Source organism: Calypte anna, chromosome 5A (assembly GCF_003957555.1).
Source record: "Calypte anna isolate BGI_N300 chromosome 5A, bCalAnn1_v1.p, whole genome shotgun sequence".
Taxonomy (NCBI): Eukaryota; Metazoa; Chordata; class Aves; order Apodiformes; family Trochilidae; genus Calypte; species Calypte anna.
In genome coordinates this window covers 42,625,299-42,648,633 of record NC_044251.1, presented here as the reverse complement: position 1 = coordinate 42,648,633, position 23,335 = coordinate 42,625,299, and the positions used below count along the sequence as shown (strand labels likewise).

At 47.9% G+C, this 23,335-nt stretch overlaps 1 protein-coding gene across 1 annotated transcript in view; it reads right to left on the bottom strand.

Moving 5' to 3' along the window:
* Positions 1–23,335, bottom strand: part of MDGA2 (MAM domain containing glycosylphosphatidylinositol anchor 2) — a gene marked incomplete at its 5' end in the record, with an annotated part of 215,453 nt that overhangs the window by 51,177 nt on the left and 140,941 nt on the right. The window contains one exon of the mRNA XM_030452508.1: positions 22,645–22,914. Coding sequence (XP_030308368.1) covers positions 22,645–22,914 — 270 coding nt within the window. The remainder of the gene's footprint in view (positions 1–22,644; positions 22,915–23,335) is intronic.

Genomic DNA, 23,335 nt, shown 5'->3' with positions numbered 1-23,335 from the left:
ATTTGGGAATTAGCTGCTTGATCCTCCACAACTCCCTGCAAGGAGCCTGCAGGGAGCTGGGTTTGGGCTCTGCTCCCCAGTGACTGGGACAGGACAAGAGGGGATGGGCTCAGCTTGGACATCAGGAAAACTTTCTGCACCCAAAGAGTGGGGAAGCATTGGAAGAGGCTGCCCAGGGAGGTGGTGGAGTCACCAGCCCAGGGATGTTCAAGAAATACTGAGATGTGGTGCTTCAGGAGATGATTCAGTGGTTAAGGGGGTGTAGGACTCAATGACCTTGAAGGTCCTTTCCAACCATGAGGATTCTGTGATCCATTTTTTTAAAGGACTGGTGACAACAGCCTGGATTGTCACCTTGCTCCTCAGTGGCATCCTTGACCCAGGAGGGGAAAAATTCCCAGCTCTGTGAGCAGAGACAAGCTGTGGCCGTGGGAAATGCCCCTGGCACTGGTTTTTCCTGGCCCAGCTGGCAAAAAATAGAGATGTCCAAACAAGTGGTACCACACCAAGCAGAGAAAGACCCAGTGAGAGCTGCTGTACCTGGCACAAGTGACAGGAAGTGACATCCCTGAGCTGGAAAGACACAAGGGATATTTCCAGTGACTGCTGCCTTCGTCACACCTTCTCCTCCCCAGCTTCCCAGGCCACCCAGGCTGTCCTTCCTAACCCCACAGATGTCCCTGCTGTTCCAGGACATTATTTAGCAGAGAATAATAGGGAAATGACACCTCACAGTGCATCTTGGGTCCACCAGTGTGGCACCAGGATGTTACTGTAGCTTCATTCTTTAGAAATATATAAAAAAAAAACACCCTCAGGATGATTTCCCAGATGTGGGACACAACACTGCTTGAAGCTGCTCAGGTTGAGTTCCATTTGACTTTAACCCATGGATACTGGTGACACCTTCATGGGCAAATGTCCTTTGTGCCTCTAGAGCATCCCATAAAAAGTGATCCTTTAGAGCATCCCATAAAAAGTGATTCCTGGAGAAGAGGAAACATGACACAGAGTGCCCAGCCTGTCCCCCCAGCACCTGAGATGCAGTCAGAGAGCTGAACCACCCTGAGCAGGTGGAAGGTAGGACAAAAAGGAGACAAAACCTGGGAAACCTAAACATTTGCAGATGCTATCCTCCTGCAGAGGTCCAAAAGAGCCCTCTTTTAGACCTTTTTCTGTTGTTAGAGAAAGAAGACAAACAGAATAAGGTCTTCCCCCCCCCCCAAGTTTACACCTTGGACTTGCTTCGATTTCTGCCAGGATTTTGTCAGTGGGAGGATTTATGAAATGCAACAAAAACCACACCACAGCCTCATGGGAAGACACGTTCTACCTGCACGTGTTGACCTGTCAGAGCAATGTGTGTTCATCAGTCCCCTCCTTCCATGCAGACACGAGGAGCTTGTGCCAAAATGCACACTTGATTTGGGGAGTATCTCCTCCAAACTATTTTTATTGGCAGCTATAAAACCAGAGACGAGGCACCTTGACCTAAAAGCCTGAGAATAACAAACATCTGAAAGGTCGTGAGAAGAGAGGGAAAGCAAAAATAGATATAAAAAAAAAATAAAAAAAGGACAAAAGGAAAAATCATGTGAATGTGCACCTCCCACCTCGTGGTTATTGATCCAGCTTTTACCTTTGGGGGTGTCACCCCCTCCAGCCATGATTTCTTTTCAAAGGATTAAAAAGCCCTTTTAGCCAGGATCTTTCTGCCAGATTGCCCAATGAAAGGGCACACTCAATTAGAGCAGAGCAGAGCAGATCTGCTGGGGCTGAAGTAGCACACAACACAAGTCCAAGGGAAAGCAGCAAAGCAGAACAGCAGCTTTAAAAAATGGAAACGTGGGACAAAGGAAAAGAGGAGATCAGTGGTCGATAAGGTTTGTTTTCCTTATTTATGGGCAGTGGAAATAATGGAGAAAAGCCCATGCTGAATGCAAATTGTAATCTTCCCCCTTCTCCTGCAGGTGGGCATAATGGCATCTCGGGGGGGCTACAGAAAGGCTCCATAATTAGACATTTGTCACAACACGGGCACTTGAACAACATGGTCACCTTTAGAGAAATAATGAGGGCTCCTGAAGAGCTGCATTATCCTAAATCCCCCTGAACAGCAGAGCTTTCTGGGGTGAATGGAGATGCTGAAAATTTAACAACACAAGACCTGGTGAACTTCAAAAGTACAGGAAAGCTGGGCTGTGGTTTGGAGTACACAACAAGCAGCCAGTGCCTGGGGAGGTGCAGGAGCTGTGAGACACATCAGCACTCTGTCCCCTGTCACCACAACCATCTGTTCTGGCTCCAGACAAAACCCCCAAGCCTGCCAGCACCCAGCTGTGACACTGCCCAGCAAAGATTAACCTCCACCAGAGAGCTGAAGAGATGAAAAAAGAGCATTAGAGATGATAAAGAGCATCAGAGCCCCAGCTCTCAGCTAAGCACAACTTGATGGTGGGGAGGCTCCCTTGGAGGAAACCACCTGCAGAAGAGTTTCTCTCAGGAGCCACTTTCAGCCTCTGGTTGTGCTTGGAAGATGTTATCACACAGTCCCAACCTGCAGAGATGTCCCAAGCACACAGAATATGGAGCTGCTGCCCCTCATACCCCACTGGGTTTGGTGCTGCCACCCTAGAGCCATGCCAGCCTCCTCTCCCCAGAGCAAAGCCCCTTGCTCTGAACTGAGCAAAACACCATTTTGGCTCACACCATTTGCCTTTGCTAAGCAGAGGCAGCAAAAATGGCCTTAAAATAACAGAATCACAGAATGGTTTGGGTTGGAAGGGACTCTCCAACCCCCTGCAGTGAGCAGGGACATCTTCAACTAGACCAGGTTGTTCTGAGCCCCCTCCAACCTGACCTTCAATTTTTCCTGGACCAGGGCATTTCCCACCTCTCTGGGCAACCAAAGCTTTCCCCTTTCTCCCTTCAGCTTTTGCAGAATTCAAGGATTTATTAAATCCTTGGATTGCAGGACCCAATCTCCCCAGGCTTCAGCCAATGGAGGTTCCTGTGACCAAGTGACCACCCCTCTGCTGCCCAACCAAGGGGATTTTGGTGACCTGGGAAGGACCCCAGCTCTGTGCTGCTTCAGATACATGGAGAACAAGATTGCAACTCTTCTTGGTCCTCAGGAGGGTGGTGGTGAAGGGGGGCAATGTGCCATGGCCACTGCTCAAGGGGTTTAAGGCAGGGCCAAGGGCATCCCTGGAAAAGGCACCCACTTGCTGCTGGACTGCTCCAGCAGGTCCCGAGGGAGGGGACTTTAATTCCATCATAATTTTTGTGTCTGTTAAGGCCATCTAAGCCAGGTTTAGAGCTCCATTAACACGTAGTAATTTTAATTAATCCCTCCCTCCGTGCTGGCACTGCTGGACTCTGAGTAACTGTGCTGCTTGGGGCTCTGCCAGGGAGAGGACAAGTGACATGCTGCCAGGTGGAATGTATTCTTTGTTTTCCTTTCTATCACCAGTAAAACATTTCTGGTTTTCACCTTCTAAATATGCAGAATGAGGAAAAGCCAAGAGGGTCAGGAAGGTGTGTGCAGGGTGGGTGGGAGCCCCATAAGGAGAGGTAACAGCAGACACAATTTTGCCTGTGGCACCAGAGTAAAATGGGTAATCAGAGCCACCAAATATTTGTGTTTGAAGGCTACAGAGCTAAAACAAAGTGTGAATCCCTCCCCAGCACACTTACAGAGGTCACCTTGCATGAGCAGCACCATTACACCTCCTGCTGCATTGCTCACTGCAATTCCCAGCCATGGATAACTGCACCCCAGGGTTATTCAGCTTTTCAGCTATCTCCCTTCTCGGGTTAGCACAGAGGGAAGGAAAAAAAAAACAAGCAAAACAAACCCAGCACCCAGTCCTCTGCTCCCAGTCACCTGGATTCACAAGCACGTTCCAGCCCCACAAAGTTTCTGAGCTGCAGAACCACTGCAGAGCTCTGTGATTATAAGCAGTGAGCAGCAGTTTTTTCCTTCTTAACTCTTTAATTTTAAGAGCCAAATGGCTTTTTTATTTTTTTATTGGGCATGATTGGTGCATTTGCTTTCATCTCTCCTTAATGCCCAGCAGATAAGCAGCCTGGGGGAGCCCCCACAGCCCCCAGACCCTTCCCTCCAGGGCAGCAGCACAGGGTCACCAAGCAAGTCCCCTCTTGGTCCCCCATTTGCCAGTTTGTGGTTAAAATTTGCCACGTGTTAATTGCTGTGGAAGTCTGAAATAGGACTTCAGGGAGCCACGATACCAGGCCTCAGGAAATATTGATCTGAGGACGAGGCTGTGATTACCTAGTGTGGCCCAAAGGTCCCTGGGTCCTTTCTGAGCAGCAGTTTCCAAACACTGTTTATATACTGGATACTCAGTTCTGGGGTGTACTGAGTGTGAGGACTTAGTTGAAGAGCACTTCAAACAGTGTTCAACCTCCCCAGGCACTTGCTGAGGCACAAGCAGGTCCAGCTCACCTGAATACAACAGACATGATGCATTTATCCTTCCTTCCAAGCAATAATTCCCTTTTCACCTAATGTGCCCCAGCTGACCAAACCACAACCAGACAGACATCCAAGTTTTGCTGATGTCTGGACAAGGTGACAGCAGCTCACCAGGAATAAACACCATGCAACAGCAGAGAGTGTTAAAACATCATTATTTTCTGATGGATAAGAGTCACCAAGTTACAAGAATAGTTCTGAGAATTTCTCATCTCATTATGACCTGGAGGAGGAAGAGGAACAAGCATCATCTGTCATGGCCCCAGTGCTGCAGAACTCACCCAATGCTCCCCCCAAGCCCCTCTCCCTCCCACAGCCTTTCTGCAGCCCTCAGCATCTCTTGGGCAGCATTTGAATTCCTCCAGGTAGTTCCTCCAAATTAGTGTTTAATATTTTGCCTCTCTACTAGCATTAAGGTCAAAAATGGCAGGAAAGGCAGCACAGAGCTGATTCACAGAAAACAAACAAATTAGTAGAAAAGCCAATTCCCTGCTTACTGCCCAGTTCCTGCTCCCTCCCAATGCACCCCAGGGATCTCAGCAAATGCTGAAGAACTCTCCTGAACAGGAGAGGATTGATGCACCCTCCAATGGGTCCTAAACTTATATTTACAAGAGAAAAATCCCTAGACAGGCACTTGAGATCTGCTTGTGGCTCTTTTCAGATTGCTCAGCCATTTAGCCCTTAGAAACTTTGGGAAAAAAAAAACCAAAACCAAACTACGGGAACTGTTTCACTGCACTTGCCCAGACGTGGTTTCCAAAGGAACGCAAGAAACCAAGAGCACACACCACAGATTTACATTGCAGGAGCCCAAACCCAGCCCACTGCTTCCCAGCTCTGGCAAGACACTGAGCATCCCCCTTCCCTCCCTAACGAGACCAGCTGAGTGTAGAGCCCAGATGGAGTTTCTGAGGGCAGGGTTAGTCCTTCTGTTGGATTGCCAGGCAGGAAAAAACAGGAGAAACCCAGCAGGCACAGCACCAGGAGCAGTGACAGCTTCAGGAATTCCAGGCAGAGCACAAGAGGAATTGGTTCCTTGTGTTGTCTGAATCAGGGAATCCCAGAGTGCCAGGTGGGAAGGGCCCCCAAGGCCCATCTGCTCCAACCCTTCTCATCTTCTTCTTTCTCTGAGATGTCTCAGCACCCCCTGGAGCTGAGACTTCCAACTTTCCAGAGTGGGGGAATCCACCCCTTCCCCTGGGAGACCATTCCAAGCTCTGACTGTCCTCATGGGGAAACATTTTCCTCTGGTGTCCAATGGGAATCTGCCCAGGAACAACTTGTGCCCATTGCCCCTTGTCTTGTCCATGGGACTCCTTGTCCATAGGGAGTCTCCAGCTGCTCTGGACCCCTCTTGAAGTCCTGGGTCATGGGCAGGAGGTCTCCCCTCAGCCTTCTCTTCTCCAGGCTGAACAGACCCAGTTTTCCCATACTCTCCTCATGTGGAGGTGCTCCAGTCCCCTGATCATCCTCATGGCTCTTCTCTGGACCTTCTCCAGCCTGTCCACATCCTTTCTGTAGACTGAACATGTTTGTTGATGTTCCCTTCATCTTCCTATCTAGTCCTGCTCATTTCCTCAGCATTAGATGCTTTGCAAATGCAGCATCTTTGGAAGCTCAGCTCCATCCTGGGAGCACAAGTGCACTTAGCTTATCATGACAAAGAGGTCAGAATAAGTGATGATCAGGGTGCCTGGCACTTCATAACTGCAGCTATAAACGTTAAAGGGGAAAAGAAAATAAAATCTGAGATTTACAAATGCTTCTTCCACTTTGAGCAAACGCAGCTCCAGAGCTTTCTATCTTTAAAATGCATGAAGGGTATAAATCCTAAACAAAACGATACATTTAACTGTAAAATACTGGGAGAAACAGGGTTTATGAAAAATGCTGCCCATTACTGTGCTCTTTTTTATTAGAGGATATATATTTTAGGAATGATTTTCAGTAAGAAAGGGAAGATACTTTGTTCTTTATCTCTGTATGTAAAAGGAAACATACGTCTTCTCCTAGACCTTCTCTTCCTCCCAGCACAGCCTGGTCCTGCAGCCAAATCATCCTTGTCACCTCTCTACAGCTCTCTACATTCCAGTATTGACCCTCCTGCCCATGCCCATCCATCCCCAGGCCAGGCTGGGAGGTGGCTGACAGACCAGTGGTTCAGGAGACAGGGCCCAAGGAATGCCTTTCACCATTTGAAAAAGTCTCTACTTCTGATTTTTTTTTTTTTTTTTTTTGGCCAAAACTGCTCTTTGAGGTGAACATCTATCTCCACAGTCTCAGGCTCTTTGGAAACTCCCTCACATCAGGTGCCAGAACCCTCCACCCATCCTCCTAAACCCCAACTTTCACCACAATGTTAATAAAATGAGCTTCATCCCTCTTGAAAGCCTTTTGTCCTTCAGAGATCAGTCCCCTCTGTGGAGGACCCTCTGGTCTTCCACACTATTTAAAGGCTCCAGCTGTTCTGCATTTCATAAGCTACCAGCTTCACAACTTATCAGCACTTATCCTGCAGAACAGGCTGGCCCCAATCAAACTAAAAGCTTGGCTTGCTCCTATGCAGCTACAGATCCCCTCTTGCCCTGCAAGCACTGCCATCCTCACATTGCTTGCTTTTGGATGGTATTTTTCAGCTGGAACTACCTGTATGGTCTTAAGTCTTTCCATTTGGACTCTTGTACTGTGGGTTGCATCTGCCCAGCATCTCTGTGACAGTTATAGAATCATCATATGGTTTGGGTTGGAAGGAACCCTAAAGATTATCCAGTCCCAACCTTCCTGCCAAGGGCAGGGACACTTCTCACCAGGCCAGGCTGCTCCAAGCCCCATCCAACCCAGCCTTGAGCACTTCCAAGGATAGGGAATCCACAACTTCCCTGGGCAAGGTGCTCCAAAATTGACTGGCAGCAAAGAGCACAGGTGTGATCCTATTAAAAAGGGACTTCCAGGGACTCAAACAAATTGCTTGGAGTCAAATCCTGAGCCTGAGAGTGGCAGTTCCACAGCCTGGCCCTGAAAGCCCCACCTGTGAGACGCAGGGAAATCCTGAAATAGTCATTTATCCTGGCATGAGAAACTGAGTAGCAATACCTGCTGAAGAGACAGGAGAGAGTCCAGAGCACCAGAACATAGCCAGGGCTCCTGTCCTGCCATAAAGCAGCTTTGCCCATGGGAAGCTCTTTGGGATTTGGTTGCCAGGAAGGTCCAGGCTAAGCTGTGCCAGCCCCGTTGGGCTGGAGGAGGCATTTATTTAACTGCACACTGGTACTAAAGCTAAACAGGAGTGAAGGCTCATAATAAATAATCCCCAAATAACTAATCCCCACAACTTGGGGGGTGAGGCTGCTCTGCCAGGGAATTCTTCACTGCAGAAACAGATTCCCACAGCCCAGTTGCTTCCAACATGAGGATGATGCTCTCCCAATCTTGCCAGTTTAAGTCTCTTCCCAAGGGATACATGGAGTTGCTAGCATACCACAGTCTGCTGAGAATCAAACTGAACTTCCAAACACCTGATCAGAGCACAAATTAATATCCACCTGTACCCTGCCCAGACCAAATGACTGCAGTGGTTCCCATGCAGGGTACAGAGAACTCTGCTTTAAACCAGTAAAACCAGCATCCCAGTTAACCCTGAAACCAATACAACTCATCCCGCAGAGTACACCATGCATCTCATCCACCAGATGCCATCTCCAAGTGGCCTGGAATGATTTCTCTCCCTTTCCTTGTGGTTCTCCTGCATGATCCCTGTGCTCCTGCAGCTGCCACCCAATGCCTCACCAGTGATAACCAAATGTGACATCTGCTGGCTGAGCTGAGGAAGAGCTCACTCTGCTCTTCCCTGTAATTCCTCCTCCTTCCAACATGGGATTCACAGAAAAAAATAAAAACAAACAAACAAAACCCACACACACACAAAAAAACCACCAAAAAACCCCAACCCAAAACACACCACTGTTCCATTTCCCATCAAGAGCAGATCTTGCAAAAAAAAAAATCAAAACCCAAAAATAAAACCCCAACCCAAACATAATCACCCTGCCCACTTTCATTTCAATTCCTCTGGGCCCAGCACACCCAGGTTTGTTGATAAGAAGTTTCAGTAGAGTTTGGAATCAGGTTTATAGCATGGTCCAATGGATTTGGATTACCTTCCAATGGGTCACCATCAAACGTGACCTGTGTGGTGACATTTCCAGGGCTAAATAAATCCAGCTGAGAACAGTCTCTGGAGCTGCTCCACATACAGAGCCTCCCTTTTAGTGGTCAGCCTCCTGCAGGCTCCCATGTGTGTAGATATTTGCCATCATTGCATGGAATGATTTTTAGAGGGCCATCTGCTCACACATCCCCATACCCTCCATGTATGCTTGCAGCCACCTGCCTGTGCCTGAGAGCAGTTACCAAAGGCAGGTAAAACACAGCTTAAAAACCCCCAAAGCCTCTCTGCTCCAGGGGGAGGAAGCAATTTACCTGTCCCAGAAGTCAACTCTGGAAAAATCCCCCTGGGGAACTGGGGGCTTTGGGGGGGAAGCAGTGTCACTGGGCTGTAAGTGCTGGAGTGAAGGCTGGGTAGGGAAACCCAAGTGGTGTCACGCAGAGAGCAGGAGGCTGCTGTGAAATTGTGAATAACAACGTGTCACACCTGCACAGAACAGGAAAAGTGTGGCCTCAGGGGAGCTCTGCCAGTGCCTGGCAAAACACCTGTCTTGGGATCAGAGCGTGACACTGAGGCACGGCAGAAATATTTGGAGATGCTGTGGGTCTGTGCAACCCTTTGGGAGCATCCCAGGGAGCAGCTGCTGGGCTGGTCCATCCCATGGCCACCCTGCTCTCTTCCTGAGCATCCCTGGGCTGCCAGGTACCACACAGTCTCCAGCTCCATCCATCACTCCCAGCTCAAGCCCTTGCTCCTTGGCCAGGCTCCTCTGGTGCTTCCCAAGCTCAGGAGGACTTTGGAGGCAGCTTCAAGCTCTTCCCTCTTGGCATTCAGAGCCAGGCAGCTGCTTTACTCTGCTCACCCGTGGGCTCCCCAGTCCCCATGTAAACACAACAGCTTGTGGCTGCTCCAATCCACCCCAGAATCAACACAGGATCCCCTCACACCACAGAAGCAACCAAGCATTTCTGATGAAGAAGCTGAACACAAAGAACTGCCCCTCTTTCCCAGCAGCAAGACTGAAATTCAGGTTTTCCCTCCTCCCTGGGCTCTCCTCCATCAGCTTTGCAGTGATGCTCAGGGGATTCCTGTTCCCTGCTCCTCAGTGTGGGGTTTTTTTTCAGGTTCTGTGGGGCTGAAACTGCTGAAATTCTTTGCAGCAACCACAGGGGTCAGGTTTCTATATGGGGAGGGCCTGGTTCAGCCCCAGTATTAACTGGGGCATGTTCCTCACTCCCCAAAACCTCCAGGGCTGTCAGCACCAGAGCAGCCAGCTCATGGGAGGGGAAGTTCTTCTCATTCTTCTCATCCACATCACTGCTCATTATTCTGTTTAGCCAACACTGAGTAACTATGAAGAGCCCAAAGCATCACTTAAACATTTCCAATGTGCTCCCCAGCTCCTGAGGTCACTGATCTGGCCCCAGACATGGAGCTCTACCCTGCAGTTCAGCTACCAAGAGCTCTCTCCTTCCAACAGCTGCCCTCTTCATCTGTGTTACTGTCCCTCCAAGAAAGGGGATTAGGAAAAAAGGTGGGGACAAACTTTTTAGCAGGGCCTGGAGCAACAGGACAAGGGTTGTTGGTAGCAAACCAAAAGAGGGGAGATTCAGACCAGAAATAGCAAAGTAGTTTTATAAACTGAGACACTGACACAGGTTGTCCAGAGAAGTGGGAGATGCCCCATCCCTGGGAACATTCCAGGTCAGGAGGGATGGGGCTCTGAGCAACCTGGTCTGGTTGGAGATGTCCCTGCTGACTGCAGGCTTGGACTAGATGGTCCTTGAAATGTCCCTTCCCACCAAATCATTCTGTGATTCCATGCATATTCCAGCTGCCTAAGGAATCTTGTGGACAGCAAGAAGGAACCCTTCATCATCAGCATCCAGAGCTACTTAGGAATAGCCCAGGATAAAAGTGTCAAAGCAGAGACCCCTCAGTGACACTGCACCTGGGGACACCTGGCTGATGCTCAACTGCTTCACCTGGTCCCCAGCTTTAGGAACCTGAAACACTGCAACCCATGGAAGCCAAAAGGACACCAGAGGAAGGCGAGACACATCCAGGGAGGCCACATCCACCAGTGCATCCCCCTGGGATGGCAGCTCAGAGCCACCCATGGAGCTGGCAATGCCTCTGCTCTGGGATCCAGACAAGGTCTCTGACCCCAGGCTGGGTCAGCCAGACAGGTACCCAGGTCCTGGCTTACTCAGGTCCTTCTGAAGCTTTCAAGCAGCAAGACACAGGAACCCAAAACCCAAACAGCAGTTTCTCAAGTGGTGCAATCCACTGCTGCACTCCCAATCCTTCCTTCTCTGGGTAAATTAACTTTATTTTCCTTCTTCACATGGGGCAGACTTGCATTAAAAGTTATTAAGTCTGAAACACAGAGAAAAACCTCAGGTAACCCCTGCCTCCAGTTCTCAAATTAAACACCTCAGCCTCGGGATGGGATTAATTAACTGAATTTTTCTCTCCTTACTCAATGACAGGGAAAGCAGAGTTGAGATCCACTAACAACACCTTTTCCCCTTTGCTAAAAGGTCACATTTGGTCCTGCCTGCTCCACCTGTGAGAAGCAAATATCCCAAATTTCCAAACTCTGTCGAGTCTGGCAATTAATTGTCAAGAAGGCAACTCTCTGGCTGAGTCCACTGCTGTTCCTGGGGTTTGGACCAGAAGACTGGGGAAAAAAAAAACCCAACCCTATAAACACAGTAAGAACTTTATTCTCTGACCAGCCACAGGTTTGAACTGCTCTGGTCAAGTGTGGGGGCAGGGTTGGCAGATCCGCTGCTGGGGGGCTGCCAGAGCTCCTCTTTAATTCTTAATTCCAGCAGGGAACAATCAGCACCAGTCCCCTGCATGCCTTGGGAATGGTCTTTCCTGGGCTGTGTTTTTAGGAGATGCTCTGGGCTCCTCAGCACTGCTCTAATCTCCACGGCTTCCAAGGTCTTTAATTAAAATCCAATTCCTACTGTGCCTAGCAGATGAATGAAAAAGAGATGTATGTTTTTAATGGTAATGAGCCTTCTGCAGAAAGCTGAAGACCACTTGGGTTAGAATACAGGGAATGTGTGGTCTTTGACTATTTTGTCCATTTCTGACTGTTTTCACCCACCCATGTCTGGAAGTCATGAGAAATGGTTAAACAAGTGAAGGGATAAATTACCCGTGCTGACATTTTTCTGTGTGCTTCTGAATTAACCACTGACCAGAAAACATTCAACTACCTTAAAGCCCAACTTCTTGTTTCTAAGGCTTGAGAACAGAGCAGAGCCCTGGCAGCAGCTGGGAAAGCTGGGGTTGGACCCCCTAGGGTTCCCAAACTGGGGGATCACAGAATCACAGATGTGTAGGACAGATGTGTCCTGCTCACCAGAAGCACACCATGCTGCAAGAGACAAAAAAACCCAAAACCAACCAAAAAACCAACCAAATCTATAGAGTACATGTGCTGCTTCTCCTGGAAGAAGGGATGGTCCATGTCCCACTCCAGCTCCAGGATGGGTCTTCCATGGAGGTGACACTCAGAAGGGAAAAGATGTTTGTAGGAAAGCACTTTTCCAGACCAGAGACATCAAGTTAGAGGAAACAAACCAAACCAACACACTGCCAGCTTGACTCCAGACATGAAACTGGGATTTGAGACTCTTCTCATGGATGGCACAGTTAGAAATTCTCTCCTGTCCTTGGGAAAGATGGAAATGTTACTGCAACCATCATTAAGCTTTCCATGAGGGCCTGTAATTTATATGGACAGTTTATAGCCTCTAACATTCATTTAGACTCACTGGAAAGCTAATAACTTATAGTTAATAACTTACAGTCAGCTTGTCACCAAATCTTCCTGAGAGAAACAGCTCTAGAGGCAGCAAGGATGTGCAGGGGGTTTGGGTGGGTGTCTTCAGAAAGAAATAATCAATATTTAGACCAACCCAGGTCAGTTGCTCTCTCTGCATTTCAATGTAACAGTCCATGGGTGCTAAAGTGGTCTCCCAAGGTCCTGCCTCAAACTCACAATTCCTCACCACATCCAAGAGCTTCTTCCACAGGCAGGAAGGACCCATCCCGTGACTGATGGGTGTACTGGGAAAAGGGAAAACACCACACTGAGCTATCAGCCATCCCAAACACTTGGGTGTCTCCTTCAGCTTTCCCCATGACAGTTTTCCACCACTTCATTGAGGTTTTTCCAACCAAGACACTGCAATTCCCAGTTCCTTGCTAAGCTCTGCAGAGTCACTGGGACATCTTTGGGAAACCCAGCAAACTCTGCAGGCAGCACACAGACACAGGAGCCCATTTTAACAAAACCACCAATAAAAAAACCCCAAAAGAAATAGGTGGGCCAGGCACCAGTGATCCCATCTGTGCTTGGAGACCTCTCTGCAGAAATCAAGGACTTCTCTTGCTCCTGGCACTGTTGGGATCTGCAGCTCTGTCCCTGCTTGCTGCTCCCTCTGCACCTCAGCTTTAGCCAGGCATCCACTGGCTTAAGATGAACACTCCTGGGAAATGATAAATCATCTGCATGGAACACAAAACCTGAGCAGAACAGCAGCTGTGGACAAGTCTGCACACAGAGGTGTTGGAAAAAAAAAACAAAACTGAAAATGCAAATAATGGAAAAGCTTTAAGTTGGTTTTGGGGAGAAAATGTTCTCCTCTCTTGCTGATTTTGTTTTCTCCTTGGTATGGGGCACAGAGATATTTGGGGGTGCTCAAGCTCCCTCCATCACCCAAGCACCATACAGAGGTAGGGGAGCTCCATGGCCAAGTGCTCCCTAAAATGAGGCCATGAATCTGTTGATTGCCCTGATTATTTTCACTTCATCCTTTTTATAAATCTTCAAGCTTTTTCTGTATTTCAGGCTGATTTAACAAATAACTATGCCACTCATCCAATCTTCTGCTCCAGAAAGTACATTCCCACATCCAGAGGGCTCTTCCCAAAGTACACATATACTTTTATTACAGGCCACAAAATTGATGGAGGGGAAAAAAAAAATAACCTCCTTTGAAAAGCTTTGATGGGACCTCATTTCTGGATTCGTATCAATTATTTAGATTAGCACAAATAAGAATCCTGCAGTTGAGGAAAATAAAAACCAACCCAACCCTGTTGTGCTGCACTGAAGAAGCTGGTTTCATGTTGGATTAAGTTTTCTTTGAACTCAGCATTTTTTTTAAAAAAACATACTGCATTTTGCTGGCTTTAACCTCCCTGACTTAAACCTTTGTAGGTCTCCACTTCTTTCTCATTCTGCTAACAAGCCATTTCTGTTGTGTGCCACCTAAAGATTGCTGGGTTTATCTAAAAAAATTAAAATAAGTATTCTATTAATACTTTAAGTTTTTGAGGATAGTGGATATTCCATCTGGTGCAAGTGTGAAAGGCTTCTCACACAAAGCAGATACTGCCCCTCAGCTGGGAACAAAAGAGAAGCAGCAGCAGCAGATTTTGGTCTGAACTCCATCCTGACCCAGGGTGTCAGTTCTTTGGGACTCTGAGCTGAAGTGCTTTTCCTCTGAAAATTTGTGCAAGCTTTGGAAACAAATACTCATGGAAAAAATGTTCCTACAGTTCACCTGCAACACCCCCACCCCAACCTTCTGGCTAACCCACATCATTTAAACATCCTGCACCAGGGCTCTGCTGACAGCTCCACCAGCAAACAGCCCAAGGGATGAAAAGAAGGACTTGGCCTTGGTCTGTGCTCTGATGGCATCACAGAATCATGGAATCTCAGACCTTAAAGATCACCTAATTCCACCCCCCTGCCATGGTCAGGGACACCTCCCACCAGCCCAGGTTGCTCCAAGCCCCATCCAACCTGGGCTGAGACACTGCCAGGGATGGGGCAGCCACAGCTTCTCTGGGAAACCTGGCACAGGGGCTCAGCACCCTCACAACAAACTATTTCTCCCTCCCATCTCCTCTCCATCTCCCCTCTTCCATCTGGAAACCCTTCCCCCTCATCCCATCCCTCCCTGCCCTTGTCCCCAGTCCCTCCCCAGCTTTCCTGGAGCCCCTTCAGGCACTGGAAGGTGCTCTAAGGTCTCCCCATTGCAGCCTTCTCTTCTCCAGCCTCAACACCCCCAACTCTCTCAGCCTGGCTCCAGAGCTGCTCCAGCTCTCCAATCATATTTTAGCCTCCCCTGGACTCACTCCAATGTATCCTTCCTTTTTATTTGGCATTTTTAGACTACCCAAAGTCATTGCCCTAATTAATGTACAGATCAGCAATGAGTTAGGTTCTTGACAACAGACTCATTTACATTTGCTCTTCAAAGAAGAAGAAGAAAGCTTTTCTAGCTCTACTAACACAGCCTTTTCTCCAGAAAAAAACAGCTCATTTTTTATTTTATTTAATTGGATTTGATATTCTAATTCTGATTTCTGCAGAAATTGCCACCACTAAGTAGAGCTGAGCTTGCAGGAAAGATGCCCCCACAGTCACGTATTAGAACACCCAAACAGAGCAGTGTTGGTTTTTAACATTTGCCAAAACACAGCTGTGTCCCTGCAAGGAAAGAGGAGCGAAAACCTGGGCTGGTTTCATACCTGAAAGTCTATTTGTTCCACCCTGAAAAGTGGAAATGCCAATACCTGAGTTGGGGGATTCTGAATAACTCAGCATGGGCCTCAACCCTTTTTTTTTAACCTATCTCTAGAATTACTTTTTTTTCAGGAGCTCACAGATGTCAGATGTCAATTTACCCCATCAGTTTAGGAGGTCATGGGTTGGAAATGCTGCAGGGAAAGATCCCAAACTCTTGCAGAGTTCTGGGACCTGATTTTCTCAAGGACAGAGCCCACATGTGCCCAGGAAACTGGCAGAAAACTGGGCAGAACACAAAAGGGAGGCGTCCCTGCCCAAAAAGGGAGGTGGAACTAGATGATCTTTAAGGTCCCTTCCAATCCAAACCATTCCTTCATCCCTTCTCCTGTCAGCCATCCTGGCTCAGGTGTGCTTTGGCCATGCCCAGGACTTTCCTCTTTCAGTAAAGCACATGGAAGAAACCATCCCTCTGTCAGTAGGATGCTAATCACAGCAAATTTGCTTTCTGGGGAAAGGAAACACCCCAAAACCCATGCTGATAATCAGATGTGATCATTTCTTGGGATCCCTCACCTGAGCACAAGACCTGAACACAGCCTCCAGCTCAGCCATCTGGTGAGAAGAACTAAAGGGCACATGGGCATCTGCAAACCAGTGTCACACCAGTTTCTTCCAGGAAGACCCACTCAGGAGGAAGAGTTGGGCTGGACCAGCTGAGTGGCTTCACCTCCCCAAGCTGATGGGCACCTGAGCATCCCACTGAAGTCAGTGGGCTCTGCTTTTCCTGACAGCCAGGAAAATAAGCCAGCTGGTCTTGCTAGCATTGAATTCTTAAGAGAGAGGAAAAAAAAAGGATAGGACATAAAGGGAAGAAAAAAACAAGAAAAAAAAGAAGCACTATTCTCCACTTTTGCATGGTTTTAAAGCAATTTTCCCAAACAGACATCACTGTGATAGCATCTTTGTTCAGGCTGTAAATCAGCAGCAAGGAGATGAAAATTCAATCCAGGGCTCTCAATAACACTACCCAAGAGAAGAAGATAAAGAGCAAAGGGAATCAGCCCTTAGTCTCAGCCTTGCACTTGGGCAGATTTCAACAGGATAACCATCAGAAAATTGGCCATCAAAGGGAAGGAGCTGAGCTCCTGCTGACAGATGGGAACAACCCAGGGCCAAACTACCAGGAGTAGCTCAGCTGCTGAGGAAAATGTCAGGGCTCATCTCCAGGCAGCTGAAGTACCTAAAAGCAACTAAGTAGGTTAGAGCTCCGTGCTCTGGAGCCAGCAGGCACTCACAAAGAACCTGCAGAAATTCTGTCCACATGCAATGCTTTGGTTTCAGGAACATCCCCAGACCACGCAGACATGGCCCAGGAATATTCAGATGTCAAAGAGTGATGATTCTGAAGTGCTTTGTTTCAAGTCATCTTCATGACAGGCTTAAGAATTAGCAAAAGAAATCATTTGTCTCATGCTCAGAAAAGGCAAAACCAAGGATTTGGGAGCAGAGGACCATGAGGGGATACAGAAGGGTCAGAGAATCCTGGTACCTGACAGTGCAAGTCAGCTTTTCTAGAAGAGTTTTTGTGTCTATTGTTGATGTCTTTGTGTGGACATTCTTTGACCTTGTGTGATTTTTTTTTTCATCCATGTTCTGAAACCAGCCTGGGCCACGTGGAGAGAACAGAGTAGAAGGGGGGGAGGATGAGGTGGGTGACAGCAAGGAGGCAAAAAGAACGAATTCCCACACCCCCCCTCCTCTCCCCATTGTATGAGGACTAAATTTGCCTCAAGCTGGAGGGAAACCTATCAAGTGTCTAAGAAATACTTGGAGGGAGGAAATGGGTAAATTGAATTTCCCTGTAATGGGGCAGAACACTGGCAGGCCCCACGCTGCTGCCCCGGGGCACACGGCTGCAAAGACAAACCCTGCTCTGCCTTTGGATGGGGAAATGACAAAAACCAAACTCAGCAGGAAATAATGATAAAAAAACCCAAACAAACCCCACAACAAAACAACCCCACAAAACTGAAAATAAGAAGCAGGAATGATAACACCAAAGAGAGAGAGATCTTAAGATGACAAATGAGTGGCAGGCAGGAGCAGGCAACTGGAGCATCACTGCAGAGCTCCTGGAAACCCATGGAGCATCCTGCAAACCCACGTGGGGCTCTGCTCCAACAGAGAGGACACAGAAGAGAGAACCATGATGGCATTGGGGAGATAACACACTAGAAGTGAAGCAGGTAGCATCAACAGGGAAGATTATTATTAAAATAAAATAAATCTACCAACCCTCAAGCCCTCTGGTGCCAACTCTACATGAGAAATCTGGAGTTCACCAAAGTGAATCCCTTTTCTTCAGCCTTTCAGTCAAAGCAGGGTTTTGCTCTGCCAAAAATACTGATGGCAAATGGTTTAGAAGAAATAACGTCACATGTTAAAAGAAAAAAAATAAATATTCAAAAGAACAAAGCAAATATCATTCCTTAATTCCCACTGAGGGAAATGAGAAGATGAGGAACAGAAGTGTTTCTACCAAGGAGAGTATTTGACTTATTCTAAGAGAAGAAAATGTCTCTGTTTCCACCCAAAGTGCTTGCCTCTCCCACAAAGGCTTCCTAAAATACCAGCAGCTGTCACCAGCCTGTCCCAGTAACACCCCTGTGTCTCTCATTCACCATTCTGATCCCATTTCTGAAATTAAATGGACACTTCTGACTGAGATGCAGATATTTCTTTTGTCCCAGCCGAATGGGCTTTAATACTGCTGAGGCAAAATCACCTCCTGGTGCAGGAAGGGAAGAGAAAAAAGGAAAAATGTTTTTCTAGATTTCATTTTTCATCAGCACCTTGTGTTAATTAGCCCAGAAGAACCAGCTCTGCAGTCACTGTCCCTGTGCTCACTGAGGAGAGTGGAAAGCACACAGCTTTAAGCCTGAAAAACATAACTGGAAATCTTCCTGCTGATGAGAGTGAGTGACAGAGCTCAAGTCATGACATAATTCAGTGTATGAGTATATCCAGCCCTCAGTATATGAAATGATTGCAGTTTGGATCTTGACCCTGCTACAAGTCATGTACTTCATGCCTGGAAGTCCAGGCCAGGCAGCAGCTGATGTGGTGAGGTTAGGTCACAGGCTGGACTTGGTGATCTCAGGTCTTTTCCAGCTTTCAGAACTCTGTGATTCCATGGTGATCTCACTACTAGTGTGTTATCTGCCCAATGCCATCGTGGATCTCTCTTCTGTCTCCTCTCTGTTGGAGCAGAGCCCCACCTGGGTTTGCAGGAGCTCTGCAGTGATGCTCCAGTTGCCCACTCCTGGCTGCCGTTCATTTGTCAGCTTAAGACCCAAGGCTGGACTTGGTGATCTCAGGTCTTTTCCAGCCTCCAGAACTCTGTGATTCCATGGTGATTTCAGAGCTTGGGTGTTTTCAGCATAGGCAGGTGCATCCAACTTGGAGGATGCAGGGAATGGAGCAGGAATCCTGCCACCTCCCAGCTGAGGAAGCTACAGAGGCCATTGGGAAACACCAAACCTTTTTACATCTGCAGATCCACATCATTTCTTCCCAAGTCTCCAAGGAAAGAGGCAGGGATGTCACCTGCCAGCAGATCCTGGACTACAGGACCATGGCCACTGTCCTCCAAGAGGGGTAAGGAAGGGCTTTGACCAGTGGCAGGAGGGTACTGGCTAGCAAGGCTCCTTCCCTGGCTAAAATAACTGCATGATTACTGCAAGGCTCTCCAGACAAAGAACTGGAGCATAAAATCATATTATTACTCCCTACTTGCCCATGTTTGAGGCTCAGAGTTGACTTGGCAGAAGTTTTCCTGCTGGACCAGAGCACTGCAGCACATCATTGCCTGGTGAAGGCTGCAGTGCAGGGAGGAGGAGTCAGGAATGGGCTTTGCTTCAGTTCTGGGGGATATTTTGCTTAGAACTGAGGATAAAATGAGCTGGCACACACCTCAAATGGGTCCAGAGCTGAGTCAACATCCCCTGCCTCAAAGGGACCTGAGATATATTTTTAGAAAGTGTCCCTGGGGTGGCAGGAACCAGGATGAGACCCAGGGAGGGCTCCAGGTCCATTTCATTTCTGGAGTACCCACCATGCCAGATGCCTCTCCAGGGAGAGGGGACCTTCCTGTCCCTCCAGCACCCAAATCCTTCCTCCTGCATGGAGGCTTCTGGGCCATTCATAACATTTTGTACATCTTTTTTTTTGTTTTCTTTCTTCTTTTTTTTCTTTTTTTTTTTTTTTTTCTTTTTTTTTCTTTTTTTTTTTCTGTTTTTTTGTCTTTCCCATTTGCTTCCAGCCTTGCCAGGGTTTGAAGGACACCAGGAAGGTATTTTTTGTTGCTGTGTGGACATGATGTGCACGACCAGCCACAGAATAAAACACAGAGAGAGCAAAGCTGCAAGTGGTGTGAACTCAACTTTCCCTTCACACAAATACAGTTTCCCTTCTATGTTCTTGTTTGTTTTTCAGAGGATAGCAGGTTAAATCTGCCACCACTTGATATCAATCAAACCCCCTTTCCACCCTTGGCTTATTTTGCTTGCATCTTCTCAAATCTGGCTCAAAATACAACCCAGGTAAAACCAGGCTTTGTAAACCCTTGGGCAAGTATAAATCTTTACATCTTATAATACTGTACCAAAAAACCCTCTCAGAATACCAGTGCTTCCCTGCAGCTCCTGCAGCCTCAGCATTGCAGCAGATTGTAGCTGCTACATGAAAAAATGGAAATAAAACCAAGTAGAAAGGGGCTACAACCACTCCAGTTATCCCAACCACATGATAATATCTGCACCATCACCAGCTCCCTGCTCCTGAGTTATTTATTTGGCTTTTTGATCCACCTGTGTGCCAAAGGAGTGACCCATTCCCTTCCTGTGTCCACACTCCTGGGCCAATGGAAGTCTCCTTTTTAACTGCTTCATCGTTTTTACAGAATCAGAGAATAATTGGGGTTGGCAAACCCAGTCTTGAACCCAACCTTGTCCTGATGAGGCTTGGGACCAGAATACAGCTGAGAGCAGTTTCAGTGCCACATGTCAAAGCACATATTTACCAAATACTTGTTGGTTTTCACCTTAAAAAACTAAGGAAGGCACCAAAGTCATAACAGAAGTGTTACTTTCAGCATCTTCCACACAACCATTCAGAACAAATTCACAATAAACTAAGCCCAGGCAAAGCACGTGGAGGGGATGGGAGACAGAGTACATCACAGAACCATTCCAGGCCTAATTTTCAGTTATGTGTTTTGCTGGGCCATGGTAATAAATCACAGAGAGCCACTCAGATGGCCCCAATCTAGGCAAAATAATTGTCTTAGAATAGGCTTCCCCAGTCTGGGGCCAAAGCCTTATGAACAATACATTGAACTGCATTGACTCCTTAGAGGAAAAAGCCTTTTCCTCCCATTCCTTTCAGAGCCACCTTTTGGATTCAATTCCAAAGACCTGGAGAAGTCAGCAGCTGTGACAATACCTCCCAGGCAGTCTGGGAATGATGTCAGCCAAAGGTTTGGTTACATTTTGAAAGAAGCCAAACCACCACTCATGGGGATGCTCATGGTGCTCCCAGCACCTCTGGGCCCTGTGCTGCTGGCCCCATGACATCCCTGCCCAACAGATGCCACTCAACTAAGTTAAAAAAAAAAAAAATAACTTGAAGGCAGACCCACGTTTTTTCCCTTCAAAATCAAATTGAAAAGTACCAGGGAGCTGCACTCAATTGTTCCTTTTAAGCCCAGGAGAGGTGTGTAGGGAGGGGCTGCTCTGATATCCAGGGCTGAGGGCTGGGGTTCTGAGAGGAGCTCAGCAGCTTTTCCATTAAATCCATGCCTGCTTCCCACTTCCCTAAAATCCAGCAGGATTCAGGGACCTGCCAGGCTGCCAGTAACCCCAGTAGCAAAACCTCAATTGTTGATGGTGGCAACTTGGTTAAAAAAAAAGGATAAAAACCCAACTAGGATGGGATCCTTTTTAGCTTGCTCTCCTCAGAACATTCTGAGTTTCTTTTTTTGATGTTTTATTTTCACACCATCCCAGCTCAAGCAGCTGACTGGGGGGATTTTGAGCAGAAATGGGGCTACTGCTCCAAAATCCTAAGGCAGGCTGGGAATACTCATGCTGACCTACATGGGGCAGGCAGCTGGACACCCCTCTCAGCTGCTGCAGAGGAACAGGAGGGTCCTGACCTTGGGAAGAGATGCTTCAGAGGATAAAAATGCTTTTTTTCCCCTTCCATTAATTCTAAAAAAAAAAAAAAAGGCTGGAGAAGCAGGTGAGAGGGATGAGGAACATAGAGTTGATGTGACTCCAGCAACCTCAGCTTGGGCACAGCATCTGCTGCAGGATCAGCAGATCCTGATGGAGTCTTCAAGCCATGGTAACTAATTTCTAATCGAGGAATAATCAAGGCTTGCATCCTAAAAACCCAGTTTGGCATTCAGATCCAAGATCCAGAGATGAAAAAACAGGAAGTTTGTGTCTATCTAGCACAGGAATTACACAACAGATCCCTGCACACCCTCCCTGAGCCTCTGAGCTGGTGGAATAATGTCACAAAACCCTTTGCTTTTGGAGAAAAAGAACAAATTTCAACCCCACTCTGTACTTGGTAGCCTGGAAATCCACCCCAATTCTCTGAGCTTACTGTGTGGAATGGAAGAAAAGAGGGAAGCAGCCTCTTCTCCTTATAAAACTGGGATAAGACCGTCCCTGGCTGTGCTGATGGAAGCCAAATCCCAGAAGGAATGGATGGAAGCTGCCCCAGGGGAGCTTTAGGCTGATGTTAGGAAATGTTTTTTCACCTTGAGGGCTGTCAGGCATTGGGATGGCCCAGGACAGGGCTGGAGTCACCATCCCTGGAGGCACTGAAAAGGTTTGGACCTTAGGGATGTGGGTTATTAGTTGGCTGTGGTGTTGGTCCAAGGACTGGTGAGCTTGGAGGTCTCTTCCAACCTAAACATTCTGTGATTCTGTGAAACCAAAACACTGCAAACCTCACAAGGTGCCTGATGACTCTGCACCCAAAGCCTGCAGAGAAGTCACATTTCTTGATCACAAGACTTGATCACATTTCTTGATCATGTTTCTTGACCACAAGTCTTGATCATAAGTCTTAATCAGAAGTCTTGATCACAAGTCTTGATCAGAAACCTTGACCACAACTCTTGACCATAAGTCTTGATCACATTTCTTGATTTCCTACAACTCTTGATCCCCAAACCACTAACCCAATCCCCACCCCCTCTTTAATCCCCAGCCTCTCCAGAATCCAAACCAGACACCTCCAGCTCTGTCTCACAGAACTCCCAATCCCTCTGGTGATGCTTTCACCCGAGCAGAACCAACATCACCCAACGTCACCTCCAACTCGTCCCCCCCATCCTACCTGTCACCAGGAAGCTGCACCGTCCCGCGCCCGCCTCGTTGATGATGTTGCAGTTGTAGATGCCGTAGCTGTCCCTGGAGAGGCTGCTGAGGGTGTACTGGCTGGAGTCCTGGAGGTCGAACTGCCCGCTGCGCAGCACTTTGCCGCCCAGGCGCCACTCGTAGGTGAGGACACGGGTGGGATAGGCCCTGAGGACACGGCAGCTCATGGTGACACCGCGGCCCTGCCCTTGCCGGATCTCCAGGAAGGTCGGCTCCACGGCTGGGGGGTCTGGGGGAGGCAGAGCAGGAGATTCAGAAGGCACATTCCAGTGGGAGGGACGGAGTTAAGCAGCCCCCTCACCCCCCCTGGGAAAGGTGAAACCCCCCCTGGCATAACCCGAATCCCAAAGGGATGAAGTCTACAAGGAAGCTGGGAGAGGGGTTGTGACATGGGGGTAGTGAGAGGACATGGGGAAATGGTTTAAAACTTGAACAGGGGAAATTTAGGTTGGATGTTAGGAAAAAAATACTTTTTCTGAAAGATGGGTGGTGAGCTCCTGTCCCAGGTTGCCCAGAGAAGCTGTGGCTGCCCCATCCCTGCAATGAAAGCTGCAATGGGGAGACCTTAGAGCACCTTCCAGTGCCTGAAGGGGCTCCAGGAAAGCTGGGGAGGGACTGGGGACAAGGGCAGGGAGGGATGGGATGAGGGG